Raw genomic sequence first — 14406 nt, 5'->3', positions numbered from 1 at the left:
TGAATCGCGAGACCAGTGAAGTTTCACACCTGTAGTTGCCGTAGGTTTTGGTGGGTTTCCTCCCACTGTCCATAGGCATGTACAGTAGGTGTACGAAGTCCGAATTCTCCGTAGATGTGTGTGAATGTTATTCTCAGTCACCGGCCTAGGCAGTTATGGGAAGTGAGTAAGTGACTGTAAAACAGCGATGATGCCAGTATGCCCGTGTCTGTCCAGGAAAAACATCAGGGCTGTTACCGATCAGGGTTGGGGACTCTAAACCTGCATATCGAGTTCACAGATTTAGACCAGCCTCCATGCGTCTTGGCTTCATCGGGAAACCCAAGCTCCACATAAAATGTCACGCAGACAAAGCTCTGACCAATACACCAATCTCCCGGTCCAGGTTCAGGGTGTAAGGTATTAGATAATGAACATCAGCAGTAACAGTGTGTACCTGAGTTCTACAGCTCTGCTCTGCTCAACTATGGCAATGTTTGCATTAAACTTTCAAACAGACGCCTAAAATACTGCCCCACTGTCCTCCTCGTTCAAACAGCGATTCATGCAGCAATACAGAGAAATCCACAGATGATTAAATACATTCATCCTCGTGTTCCTCAAGTTCTTCTAGCTTTACGAGCTCTCAACAACCACAACACTACATAGGACTGAACACTCATACACTCCAGAACTTTCACTTTCAATCACTTCTGGACTCTATCCCCCCAGAATCTTGCACAATTTTTTTTTTCACTTTACTCATATGTTTATGTTTGCAATATTTGCATATTGGTTCACTGTATACTTGCAATATTTGCAATACTGTGGTCTACAGCAGTCGCTAAAGCATTTCACTGCATATATCATACCGTGTGTGACTGTGTATGTGACAAACAAAATTCGATTTTGAGTTTGCGTTAAACCTGTGATTAACTGCACGCTGACAGTCAGAGTCATTGGTACGTTAAGAGCTGTCTGTAATCAGTTAAACGCGTGATGGGGAAAGTGCATGTCACGTCTTTACATCTTCAGAAAACTTCAGTTTAGAGTACAGAGGTGTCAGAAGAATTGGCTTAAATGTCTTGCCTCTCCCCTCTAATATGACCACATTGCATATCCAGGGCGTCCTCTTACATAGACACTGGGCATGAGGTCAGACTGTAAAATATTTGTAGCAACTGGTTTCTATTTTTGGCAGTGAAAAAAGGGGCAGAAAAGGACAGTGAACCTGAAATGGATGATGAGACGCTGCATTGGAAAAGTGTTGTTTTACAGTGCAGCGCAACCAAATCTCCCATCCATTTTTAATGCGGGACGATGAGCGAAGCAGCTTCGCATTGGAAATCAAACAGGAGAGGTCTTGGAGGGAAAAGGCGTAGTAAACATTAACGTGTCACATTTTGCAGACTCCGGTGCTTTAACTGGATTGTCATTGTGTCTAAAGGCATAGAGAGATATTTTACGTCTGGCCTTTGTCTCTTGAACCAGGACACGAAATTAGCATTTTATGTGTGTTTCACACAGTGTGCAAAACTTTCTTGCCTCAGACTATGCAGCTGATGTGCTGAAATGAACGTTAATTAATCTCATTGTGAATTTTACATTATTATCAGTATACAATATCAAGTGCTCACAACAGTAGGACACCTGGAAGTGGGTGGAGCCTGCTATGGGATTAGGCCGCAGAAGAATTCAAGCATAAATTCATCAAGCATAAATTCATCAAAAATACGTGAGAGACAATCAAATGAAGACTAATTGCTGCACGTCGGCCAAAATGGCTTTATCCGTTGCCATGTGGGCACGGTACCGTGAACACATAAAGTAAACGTTTTTAATTATACTATCATTTACAGCATTTATCAGATGCTCTTATCCGGACCGTCTCTCACCACCAGTAGTAACAGGGACAGTTTCCCTGGAGACACTTGGGGTTAAGTGCCTTGTTAAGGGAGGCTTTGAACCAGGGACTTGAGGCCTTCTGGTTCCGTGGTGAGCGTGTTACCAACGAGGCTACAACCAAACCCCAATAACCAGCAGCTTCAGCTGGTCCACCTTCAGCCAGCCACATGCCACAGATCCTCAGAGGTTTGGTGTTAAACTGTTACTGCCCTCCTCAGCAGAGGCCTTACTTGGACCCGAACACGATGCTGCTGTTGTGCAATGCTGCCACCTGCTGGTCAAATCGCATTACGAGCCCCTGAACAACAGAATAAAAATCGTTTTACTAAATTTACATTTACAGCATTTATCAGACGCCCTTATCCAGAGCGACTTACAGTCAGTAGTGACAGGGACAGTCCCCCCCCTGGAGACACTCAGGGTTAAGCGTCTTGCTCATGGACACAATGGTAGGAAGTGGGATTTGAACCTTGGTCTTTTGGTTCGTAGGCGAGTGTGTTACCCACTAGGCTACTACCACCCAAATTGCGTCCGCATTACTTCTGTTCAGGCGACCCATGCTTCGATTGAGGTTTAAAGAGTAAAATGCTGCCGTTTCTTGGTTCGCCCAGGAGGAGGCGGTAGAAATGCAGCGTCCAGTTACTCACGTTGCAATGCAACGCCAAAGTAAACCCGCTCTGCATCACCTGCGAAGCCAAGGCTGCGTGCAGTCAGGCATCATTAGCATGCAACTCCCACAGGGGTACAGAGATTATCACCAACCACCAAAAGAAAATTGCTAGCAGAGGATGGTTTCGATCCATCGACCTCTGGGTTATGGGCCCAGCACGCTTCCGCTGCGCCACTCTGCTCGGTCGGGAGCGGGTGGAACGGGCTGTATAGTCGATGGTGAACAGAGTGCAGTGACTTGATGCAAAAACACAAAATACACAACCAGTCAGAAGTTTATTCTCAAAGAGAAAGACAGCAACAAAAAAGAAAGGAAGAAAAAAAAAAATATATATATATATATATATATATATATATATATATATATATATATATACACACACACACACACACACACACACACACACACACACACACACACACACACACACACACACACACACACACACACACACACAATGCACACAATATAAAAAAGATCTCACTAAGCAAATCAATTCTGTAAGAGTTCCATACAAAGATCGGTTAACATTGCAGTAGAATATTATAGGAAAAATGGCAATTTAGTCATATTCAAAGAACAATAGTGATAATAACGTGTGCAATTCTAAGCCCAACAACCTTTTCACATAATAATAACCCATCCTCATGCCAGATTGGTTAATTAAAAAGAACAAGATGACAATGTTGTTTCTGGAACTAACAGTCAGATTCTGAGACTGAAGGCTTGTAAATTACTCCAGGAAGGGCCCCCACGCCGTGTGAATTTCTTTGTTGGTATCACCAAATCTTTTCGAGGCCTAGACAGGACATAAGGTCCCTCATCCACTGAGCATGGGTGGGAAGAGCAGCACCTTTCTATCGGAGTAAGGCTGCACGTCTGGCTAAAAGGGAAGCAAAAGATAGCGTCCGGCATTTTACCGGGGTCAAACATGCATCGTCACTGATGCCATCACTGAAGAAAGGGTTTGAAATATCTCCCTCCAGTACTTTTCAAGGCTAGGACACGCCCAATACGTATGGATAAGCGAGGCATCATTTATCGCAGTAGGGATCCACATTTGCGTAAATACGCAATAGTTTGACTTTGGACATATGAGCTCTGTGCACAACTTTAAACTGTAAACGACGATGATGGGCAGAAGTTTAAACACACCTGCTCATTTTTGGTCTATGCAATAACACAAAACATTATTGCATTGGATCCTTCAAAATAGCTCCATCTTAGTCTCCTCTGCCTGAGTAGGTGCGTCCAAACTTTTGACTGGTTGTTTATATGTAGATATATAGGGTTACATTTCGACCTACATGACAAATGCACACATGACAAATACATTTCTTTAATCTCTCTCCCTTTCAGCTTGTGTCAGCTCAGTTTAGGGTTGCCATCCGTCCCGAATTGTCTGGGACATCCTGAAACCTGGGTGATTTAGATTTGCCCCTTATTCCAATCACAGTGGACTACTGTAAGCAGGCAAAACCCGTGCAAACGTTGCTGTGAGTATTAGACAGTTTCAGGGGTGTCAAACTCGTGGCGCAATTATTATTCTGGCCCAGCGATATGAAGCGCTGATAACATGCATTCTGCGGATCCCATGATGCAGTGCTTCGGTTGCCTTGTCGAACATGATCTTTACACTGCAGCTGAATCAGCTCGGGATGTGCTATAACACAGATGTCCTCTTCACTCCGATACCAAGTAGAATTCAGGCTGGTATCGGTGATCCTGACAACTCCGACAAAAATTAAACGTGCTGGGAAAATCAAAATGTCTGCTCTGCACGTGCACCTGCAGGAAGGTGCCCCTCATTTGGGGTTGAAAAAGTTGGGGTCCAAGCTCAGTTTGTGTCAGCTCTGTGAGGACAGTACACTGGTGAGTTAACGGGCACACCTCTTGGCCTTTTTCCACCAAATTTGCTAGGAGCCACGCCTTCTCTCGGTAGGCCAGCGTTGTTGGTTAATTAATACATTTTATTTGTAGTCACCTTTCTGACACAATCAAACAATACAATATACAGCAAAACTATAATAAAAGACAAGTTAATAAAACAAGATTAAGAGTCGTATGTAATTCAAAACAATTAGACTGTGCAAATGACTCTTTCAAATGACACTTATGATTACCACATCTTATCCAAAGCGACTTACAATCAGTGGTTACAGGGACAGTCCCCCTGGAGACACTCAGGTAGTAAGTGGGGTTTAAACATGGATATTCTGGTTTGTAGGTGAACGCGCTGCCCACTAGGCTACTGCCACCCACACGGACGGGTTTTGAGAGGGGATTTAAAGTGTGACTTGAAATTGATATTTCTGAGCTGAAATAGATAGAAGTGAGCTGGGCCAAAGGGCCGGAATAGGATGAGTTGACAGTAAACAGTGTTTTGTGTGATGAGCTGTCAAATGCTGGAATCTCTCTCTCTCTCTATATATATATATCTTTATATATACACACACACACACACACACACACACACAGTACAGGCCAGACGTTTGGACACACATTCTTATTTAATATGTTTTCCTTATTTTCATGACCATTTACGTTGGTAGATTCTCACTGAAGGCATCAAAACTATGAATGAACACATGTGGAGTTTTGTACTTAACAAAAAGTGGAGACCTTGAAGCTCATCGAGAGAACGCCAAGAGTGTGCAAAGCAGTAATCAGAGCAAAGAAACTAGAATATAAAACATGTTTTCAGTTATTTCACCTTTTTTGTTAAGTACATAACTCCACGTGTTCATTCATAGTTTTGATGCCTTCAGTGAGAATCTACCAACGTAAATGGTCATGAAAATAAAGAAATGAGAAGGTGTGTCCAAACTTTTGGCCTGTACTGTGTGTGTGTGTGTGTGTGTGTGTATATGTATGTATGTATTTACATTTACAGCATTTATCAGAGACTCTTATCCAGAGCGACTTACAATCAGTATTTACAGGGACAGTCCCCCCCCTGGAGCAACTTAGGGTCTCGCTCAGGGACACAATGGTAGTAAGTGGGATTTGAACCTGGGTCTCCTGGTTCAAAGGCGAGTGTGTTACTCACTAGGCTACTACCACCCTATGTATGTATGTATGTATGTATGTATGTATTTATTTATTTATTTATCTGTGTGTGTGTGTGTGTGTGTGTGTGTGTGTGTATATATGCAAATTTAAATTTAAAAGGACATATTTTGCACTTTTCCACGTTTGTTCATGGGGATTAATATCATTCTGTGGCACATAATCGTTTCATCAGAAACAGCCCATTTTGCCAAAATAAGAAGAGGGGATCACATGACCCGCGCCTCATCCCGGCCAGGTGCGCTCCTCGCCGCTTCCGTCCTCCTGCGGTCCAGGACAGATGTCTTAAACGTGGTTTCGCGCACACGATGTTCGAGGCGCACAACGTCACCGACGCGGAGCTCGCCCACCGGCCCGTCAAGGTCGCCCTCATCCTGGCGCTGGGGGCGATGATCACCCTGGGCAACGTGGCGGTGGTGGCCGTCATCGCCTCCTCGGTGTCGGGCTGGTCCAGGAACTCGCGCTACTTCCTGCTGTCGCTGACCGGCGCCGACTCCGCGTTCGGCCTCGTCGTGATGCCGCTCAACCTGTGCGTGAGCCTCGTGAAGGACGTCAGCGCCGGGCCCGACCCGCTGTGCCACGCCGTGGCCTTCTTCAACTCCACGGTCTACTCCACCTGCATGTACACCCTGGCCTCCATCAGCCTGGAGCGCTACGTGGCGGTCTTCTACCCGCTGCAGTACACGGCGCTGCTGACGCGCCGGCGCACGCTGCTCATGATCGCCTTCGCCTGGCTCTTCCCGCCGGTGCTGCTGCTGCCCATCTCCCTGCCGGAGGGCATCATCCGCGTCCACTTCTCCGCCGCCTCGCTGGTCTGCAACCCGGCCTACTCCAGCAACGTGGCCTACTCGCTGACGCTGACGGGCTTCCTCTTCTTCCCCTGCTCCATCGTCATGACCTACTGCAACCTGCGCCTGTGGGTGGCGGCCAAGCGGCAGCGGCTGAAGCTGCGCCAGCACAGCCTGAACGGGCGCAGCCGGCCCGACGTGGCGTCCCGCGTCCTGGTGCCCGTCATGACGGTGTACTACACCTGCTGGACGCCGTGCATGGTCACCATGCTCTACAACGGTAAGGTTCATGCGATCGTCACCATGCAGGGTGGTGGTGGCCTAGTGGGTGACCCAGAAAATCCCACTTACTACCACCGCGTCCCTGAGCAAGACACTTAACCCTGAGTTGCTCCGGGGGGGACTGTCCCTGTAACTACTTATTGTAAGTCGCTCTGGATAAGGGCGTCTGGTAAATGCTGTAAATGTAAATGCTCTACGACGGTGCTGCTCGTGGACGTCCTCTACGACGGTAATTCACCTTGATACGTGCGAGATCTTTAAACTACTCCTCTACCCACATTGTTTCGTGAAAACGAGGAAATTGTAAACTTCGATGTTTGACATGCAGGGCTTTAAAATGCCTTGATGGACAGCGGCTTGTTTTCACTGCATTGTAATGGTGTGTTATGTTTGCAACATCTGGCGATCCATTTCTGACCGGTGGACTGCTGAACCATGGATGTGCTTTGGATGTTTGATAAATTTCCAGCCCAAAACCTTCAGGTGCCCATGCAAAGGGACCTGGAGGGCCCTTAATCAAACCAAACCAGGTCTAGTTTTTCACCAAAGTAGGCCAATAAAAACTAGGCTGCTCAATAAATCTTTATTGTGTATTTTAACAAGTGGTCAGACTGGCGCGACCGCACTGTTCTGAAGTTGTACTGGATGCAATATTCTTCATAATCTCTGAAGTTATCTGAACGTCATTTACGGCATTTACCAGACGCCCTTATCCAGAGCGACTTACAGTCAGTAGTTACAGGGACAGTCCCCCCCCTGGAGACACTCAGGGTTAAGTGTCTTGCTCAGGGACACGATGGTAGTAAGTGGGATTTGAACCTGGGTCTTCTGGTTCATAGGCGAGTGTGTTACCCGCTAGGCTACTACCACAGAATCTGGGCTCGCTGTGCTGCGGTTCTTGGTTTTTCTTGTGGGGGGGGTCTTCTGTGAAATGGTCCACTTTTTAGGGATAGAACAGAAATATTTTTTCTCCGTGATGCCGTCAGCCACATGCAAAGCAACACCGGTGAACTGCGGGGAGCTTCCGGGTGAATTTCCTGAGTGGAGCTGCGACCTCCTCCTTTACTTTGTATTGGGAGGGGGTTGCGTTGCGCGTGCATCAGTTATAGCGTGAGTCTGTGGTAGAGTCTGCGTCCCAAAGGAAGAGGAAATATGTATATTTTATTCTGTGGGGCTGGTTGCCATGTTGCCTCAAGGGGTGTGGCCTAGGGTTAGGGATTGGGTTCGGCTGGTGCAAGTTCTTGTGTGGGGGATGTGAACTGATTTTCCTTTCGGAAATGAATAGTGTGTCTGATTAGTGTGTCCCCCTCTGTCCCCAGCCATCTCAGGAAACCACGTGCCGGAATGGGTCGAGTTCGTGGCCGTCTGGCTGCCCACCTCTAACGGTTTCCTCAACTGCATCTGCTACTTCTGGATCAACCGCAGCTTTCGCAAGAAGTTCCGCGCCATCATCCACAGGCTCTGCCTGGGACTCTGCCCCCAGATTGGCAAGGTGCTGGGGTGCACGGACGCAGCGGGGGTCCACGAGGTGCGCGGCGTGCTGGAGAACAACAACACGCTGCAGGAGCGCTCGTCTAGTGTCTCCTCCACGTGCACCCTGCTGACCCTGGCTGCGGATGCCCCTCACACCTGAGGTTGGACGTGTCTCACGCCGCTGGTCTGATCAGTCGTAAAAAAATATATATAATAATAATAATAATAACATGCAGTTTTGTGCCATGACGCCAGCATCGGTCGATGGAGCCGTAATGTCCTCTTGTGTGTTTTCAACGTCATTGTGCCCGGCGTCGTGGGTTGCCATTCAGTCTTTGCGTCCATTTCATCAGAATAACCTAAAAATATTACTTTCAGTATTTGTAGCCACAAGCGTTTTATTTCTTTTATTCATGTTTATTTTTGACAGTGTTAAGCAAGTGATCAAGAACTCCTGGTTTAATTTTACTTTGGTATTTTTTTTTTTTTTTTTTTTTTTTTTTTTAATAATTGTAATGGTCACATCTTATCGACCTACATATCCGTTTTACTGCCTGTTACTGTGCATCCGCACTTTCAAATGCACGTTCTTCTAAAGCGATGCTTGGCGAAGCACCCGGGACCGTGTCCGAGACGCCACGCACAGACCCCGTTCGCGCAGTGGCCTGACTTTTTCAGGCAGCCGGCACAGGACACGGCGAATAATGTGGAGGGGAAAGCCACAAGGCACTTTCATAAGGTGACATGAAGGTTATTGCGATGACGTGAGCAGGAAGCACCCTTTTCTACCCTAGAAGTGGTCTTACTGAATTAGTTTTGGTTGCAGTTTTGGTTCTTATCACTCCCTTTTTTTTTTTTTTTTCCCATTTATGTGTTAATCTGGATCCACCCAGTTACGCCCTTTGCACCTTTTGTTCGGCCGCTGTGGAACTGCTGATGGGGATTGGCTGAAACCTGCTAATGGGGTCTAATGTCCTTCTGATTATCAATGTTGGGGGCGGGGTTCAAGTTGCTATTGGTTAAAAAAAAAAAAAAAAGAAACTGGATGTTTATTGACTTTTTTTTTTTTTTTTAAATACTTATGTTTTATATTCTTTATGTTTAAAATGATAATAAAAGTTTTGATAGAAAATTTGTCATTGGTTTGGGGAAAGAATTATTGTAAATAAAGTTTGTCAGCAATTTATAACCCCATCAGTTACAAGACATTTTATAGAATGATAACACTGGTTTCCATATTTAAGATATTTTTCTGCTTGATCTTAATGTAATTTTAAATGCAGATTATATGCGACCTCCTATTCTCCAGAATGTGGTTCATCCTGAATACATAGAGGGAAATGTATTACTCAACAAAGCTGAATTAGGTGTATTGTCCGTATGACAATCACAGTATGGCGTTGGGTTCGGCGCAAAACGTTGTGCCAGGGTCTGTGCAGTAGACAAAACCTTATTTTAGGTTCCCACAGGTCTTTTGTGTCCACAAAGGCTTCACATGTAGAGGACCGCTCACTTTCCATTACTGCTTATACCCACGTACAGTATATGAGCATTACTATACTGCTACCTAGTGCATTTTGATGAGAAATGCAGTCTGCGCCGTTCCAACAAATTCTGTTTTTTGTCATATTATGTTCCTCTAGGCTTGATTAATTTGCTAGAAGTTGGGTAATAAACTTTTGCAGAGCTGCAGTAATAGAAAAGCAGCAGATTCTTTACAGTACCGCATCTGCCTGGTGCCCCGCCTCGTAATTTACACTGACAGCTTTTATCAGAGGCTTTTAGGGTGGTAGTAGCCTAGTGGGTAACACACAAAAAAGTGAAGTGATACACTGCAGCACAGCACATGGTGACACTAAGAAATGTGCCCTCTGCTTTTAACCATCACCCTTGGTGAGCAGTGGGCAGCCATGACAGGCGCCCGGGGAGCAGTGTGTGGGGATGGTACCTTGCTCAGTGGCACCATGGGATTCAAACCTTCTGATTATGGGGCTGCTTCTTTAACTGCTAGGCCACCACTGGCCCAGAAGACCCAGGTTCAAATCCCACTTACTACTATTGTGACTTACTGATTGTAAGTTGCTCTGGATAATGAGCAAAGCGCCGTCCCCACACACTGCTCCCCGGGCGCCTGTCATGGCTGCCCACTGCTCACCAAGGGTGATGGTTAAAAGCAGAGGACACATTTCGTTGTCACCATGTGCTGTGCTGCAGTGTTTCACAATGACAATCCCTTCACAAAGTCCCAGGTTCAAACCCCACTTACTACCAATGTGTCCCTGAGTGTCTCCAGGAGGACTGTCACTGTAACTACTGATTGTGAGTCGCTCTGGATTAGGGTGTCTGATAAACACCATAAATGTCAATGTTTAAATGCCAGTGTCAGTGCTGCGGGCTCCTGTAAGAACACATCAGATCTCGCCCTGCCTGTAAACTGTTGCCACACGCACTTTTGATGTTCATGGATAAGGATATCAAGGTGCAGTCAGAGACGGCAACGAGACTGGCGGGCAGGCCACGTTTTTGGTTTCATCAGTGAAACCAAAGGCTCCTTCCTGGTCTGATGAAAACAGAGATATGACCAGATCCCTTGGTCCATCTTCAGACTCCAGACGCACGTGAGGGAAATGACGTGCCATCCCCCAAAGGAGATGTAAGAATACTCCCTGGAACTGTCCTGGTCACATCTCCACAAGCTTTATCTAGAACATCCTGGCCAGATTCTATCATCCAACTGAAACGGGGAGACGGACTGGTGGTAGTAGCCTAGTGGGTAAGACACTTGCCTATGACCCAGAAGACCCAGGATCAAATCCCACTTACCACCATTGTGTCCCTGAGCAAGACACTTAACCCTAAGTTGCTCCAGGGGACTGTCCATGTGTCTACTGATTGTAAGTCGCTCTGGATAAGGGCATGTGATAAATGCTGTAAATGTAAGATGTAAGACTGTACTATTTCATTGTAAACAAACGTCGTGCTACGTTGTGTTTAATTGCTTGGAATTGCTTATTGTCGTACAACCTGTTCATAATAACACAAACTACTTTATGTGATTTATGTGTGGGGGGGGTGTCACTAAGGAGTCATACGATCCTGCGATCCCCGTGACCCCTCCGCCCGCACCCCGTGACAGTCATCCGCCTCTCTAATTCGTCGCGCGTTTGAAAGGTCAGCGTTCCATTGGCTGACGGTGACGTCCGTCAAGCGCGCGTCGCCAGGACTCAGCCAATGGGGTCGCTTTTCGCCGAGCCGGACCTGCTCTGCTAATGACGCCGCTCGCCGGGTCCAAGCCAGGCCAGGTCGGCGCAGCGCTAGCTGGTGGACGGTGCGGTTTTTTTAATTCGCTGAAGGGTAGATTATAAAAAAAAAAAAAAAAACAAGTAATTATAATATGAACAGCGCGGAGGAAAGTAGCCCGCGACCGGAGAACGGCGACGGGGAGAAGTTCTACACGCGCGACGAGATCCAGAGCCACAACCTGAGCAAGGACACCTGGCTGATCATCCACGACAAGGTGTACGACGTGACGGCCTTCCTGGAGGAGGTAACGTCCCCGCGGCGGAGCACCGGGCAGACACGTGGGTTTAAACGGCGAGGAGCCGGCTCCGGCCGCGGCTCGCCGGCCCGGTTTAGTTCGCGGGTCGCGTCTCGTCGACGTCTGTGGTGTAGATGCGCCGCGTCGGGCGACTTAGCCGCGGCGCGGTCACGCTAGAAGTCGTCGGGGCTCCGTGGGACTCCGGCCCGGTGGCCCGCGGTGGTTTAACGGCCCTTCTCTCCGCACCCAGCACCCCGGAGGAGAGGAAGTGCTGCTGGAGCAGGCGGGCGGCGACGCGACGGAGAGCTTCGAGGACGTGGGCCATTCCACGGACGCCAGGGAGATGCTCGCACAGTACTACATCGGAGAGCTCCACACGGTAAAGACGCGTGGGCCCACGCAGCTAATGGAGGCCTGCGTGTACACAGATAAGGCTGCTGTTCTGGGAAAGGGAACTAGTGTTGTTTGGCAATGCCACTTTAACGTTGAAGCAACAGGACCGTGTTGCAAAATGGGGGCCTAGAGGTTAAGGAAGCGGCCCCATATTCAAAAGGTTGCCGGTTCCTTTACGGCATTTATCAGACGCCCTTATCTAGAGCGACTTACAATCAGTAGTTACAGGGACAGTCCCCCCTGGAGACAGTTAGGGTTAAGGGTCTTGCTCAGGGACACAATGGTAGTAAATGGGATTTGAACCTGGGTCTTCTGGGCCAGTGGTGACCTAGCAGTTAAGGAAGCGGCCCTGTAATCAGAAGGTTGCCAGTTTGTTTATGGCATTTATCAGACGCCCTCATCCAGAGCGACTTACAATCAGTAGTTACAAGGACAGTCCCCCCTGGAGACACTCAGGATTAAGTTTCTTGCTCAGGGACACAGTGGTAGTTAGTGGGATTTTGAAGCTGGGTTTTCTGGTTCATAGGCGTGCCACTGAGGTGCCACCAAGCATAGCACCGTCCCCACACACTGCTCCCCGGACGCCTGTCATGGCTGCCCACTGCTCACTAAGGGTGATGGTTAAATGCAGAGGACACATTTCACTGTGTGCACCGTGTACTGTGCTGCTGTGTATCACAATGACAATCACTTCACTTAAAAAAAAAAAAAATAAAAATGCTCAGTCTCTGTTTTTTTGCTCCCTCCCCTTTAGAAGGACCGTAAGAAAGAAGCAAAAAAGGTAAAATGTTACCCAGTTTCGATATATTATGTAAAGCATTCTAATGAAATATTCTAATGGAATATTTTTTTCTCCCCTCTGTGCTTCAGGAAGTCCATGTAACGAACACTCGGGGGTCCAGGTCAGTTGGGAAACCGTGGTTTCTTTCTCCGTGTCTAGTTGGTGCTCCTTGGCTGATGGTTACTCTCTCCCCTCCCGCTCCAGCTCGTGGACCACTTGGCTGGTCCCCGCGGTGGCTGCTGCCGCGGTGGGTGTGGTGTACCGCCTCTACATGCTGGATCACAAGTCCTCCTGAACCCGTCCCAAGCCACGCGCCGCTTGTTTTGTCTCGAGGCCTGTGTGCGTGATCAGATTCGCCTCACGTCAAAACTGAACGTCCAGAGACTTTGTGGAACCAGTTGCCTTCCTGTGACATCATCGTCCAGAAGGGGGTGTGTGACAAAAGCAACTTAGTTTTTTTTTTTTTTTTAAATGCTTTCATACTCATCTACTTTCTTCTGTCACGTTTCGTCAGTTTTGTTTGGATGAATTCAGGTTTTGAACTTTTCTAGCATGTTTGCTCTCCATGTCAGTGGGAATGCCTTAACCGTGCCTAATTCAGAGCGCGTGACAAGTCAAAGTCATTTTGTTTTGTCTCCGTCTCGCAAACAGCAAGCCTGTTAAGAGCTGATATTGTAATATGTTATAATTGTGCTTTGTGTCATTATTTGCACCTGGGTGCGAATATGTAATATGGTACAAAAATGGATTTTTGAATGCTTGTTGGCGTAATGAGACTTTCTGTAGATTGGCAGGAACTATAATAATTAACTATAATAATAATAATAATGGATTGTAAACTTTTCTGACCCTGCAGGTATATTTTGTCTTGATCCGTTTCATTCTTTGATGTCTTTGATTTCTTATGCTTTGATAAAGAAGATTTTCGTGTTCAGTTTTGTTCACTTTTTATTATGGTTTACATTATCTACCCTACCAGGACCACCAAGGTATGCAAAGTTTAATTAGCTAATCATTCCCAATGCAATTTCATGTAATTCTGTTCGTTATGCAGCTCACGTTTTCCTGTCTTGCATTGTTTGTATTAGGAAATGTTAATTTGTTAACTCGGTGCAGAAATGATATTTGTTTTATCGGTGGGGTGAGGAGGGAAATGGTTGATGTTACGAAGGCTGTACATCTCTGGTGTAATTAACAGGCAAATAAGTATGTAAGAATAAATAAATATTTTAAAACGGCCATTGTCTCTTCTCTGCCACCACAGCACAATATAAATGTAGACGAATTGTGTACATTCTTCTTTGCTGCCCTTCTTGACACCAGGCCATCTTCCAAACATCTTCGCCTCGCTGTGCGTGCAGATGCCTGCTGCCGTTCCTAAGCAAGCTCTCCACTGGTGTCACCCCGATCCCGCAGCTGAATCATCTTTAGGAGACGTTCCTGGCTCTTGCTGGACTTTCTTGTGCACCCTGAAGCCTTCTTCACAACACTTGAATGTCTCTCCTTGACGTTTTTTTTAGGATCCGAT

The 14406-nt window shown here is 46.8% G+C and overlaps 2 protein-coding genes and 1 non-coding gene across 3 annotated transcripts; 2 read left to right on the top strand and 1 right to left on the bottom strand.

The window, feature by feature from the left end:
* Window positions 1–2663: 2663 nt before the first annotated feature.
* On the bottom strand, window positions 2664–2735 carry trnam-cau (transfer RNA methionine (anticodon CAU)). The gene has a single exon. It is a non-coding gene; the product is annotated as a tRNA-Met (tRNA).
* A 3196-nt stretch (window positions 2736–5931) lies between these two features.
* LOC114766368 (melatonin receptor type 1A) lies at window positions 5932–8326 on the top strand. The gene is made up of 2 exons (XM_028957106.1): window positions 5932–6691; window positions 8013–8326. Exons 1-2 carry the CDS (start codon window positions 5932–5934, stop codon window positions 8324–8326), a joined length of 1074 nt encoding a protein of 357 aa, XP_028812939.1.
* A 3102-nt stretch (window positions 8327–11428) lies between these two features.
* Window positions 11429–14116, top strand: cyb5b (cytochrome b5 type B). The gene is made up of 5 exons (XM_028956778.1): window positions 11429–11713; window positions 11955–12083; window positions 12852–12878; window positions 12968–12999; window positions 13083–14116. Exons 1-5 carry the CDS (start codon window positions 11561–11563, stop codon window positions 13171–13173), a joined length of 432 nt encoding a protein of 143 aa, XP_028812611.1. The 5' UTR covers window positions 11429–11560; the 3' UTR covers window positions 13174–14116.
* The last annotated feature ends 290 nt before the right edge of the window (window positions 14117–14406 follow it).

This window comes from Denticeps clupeoides, chromosome 16 (assembly GCF_900700375.1).
Source record: "Denticeps clupeoides chromosome 16, fDenClu1.1, whole genome shotgun sequence".
Taxonomy (NCBI): Eukaryota; Metazoa; Chordata; class Actinopteri; order Clupeiformes; family Denticipitidae; genus Denticeps; species Denticeps clupeoides.
Note: the sequence above shows the minus strand (reverse complement) of the source record. Positions and strands in the feature narration are given on the sequence as shown.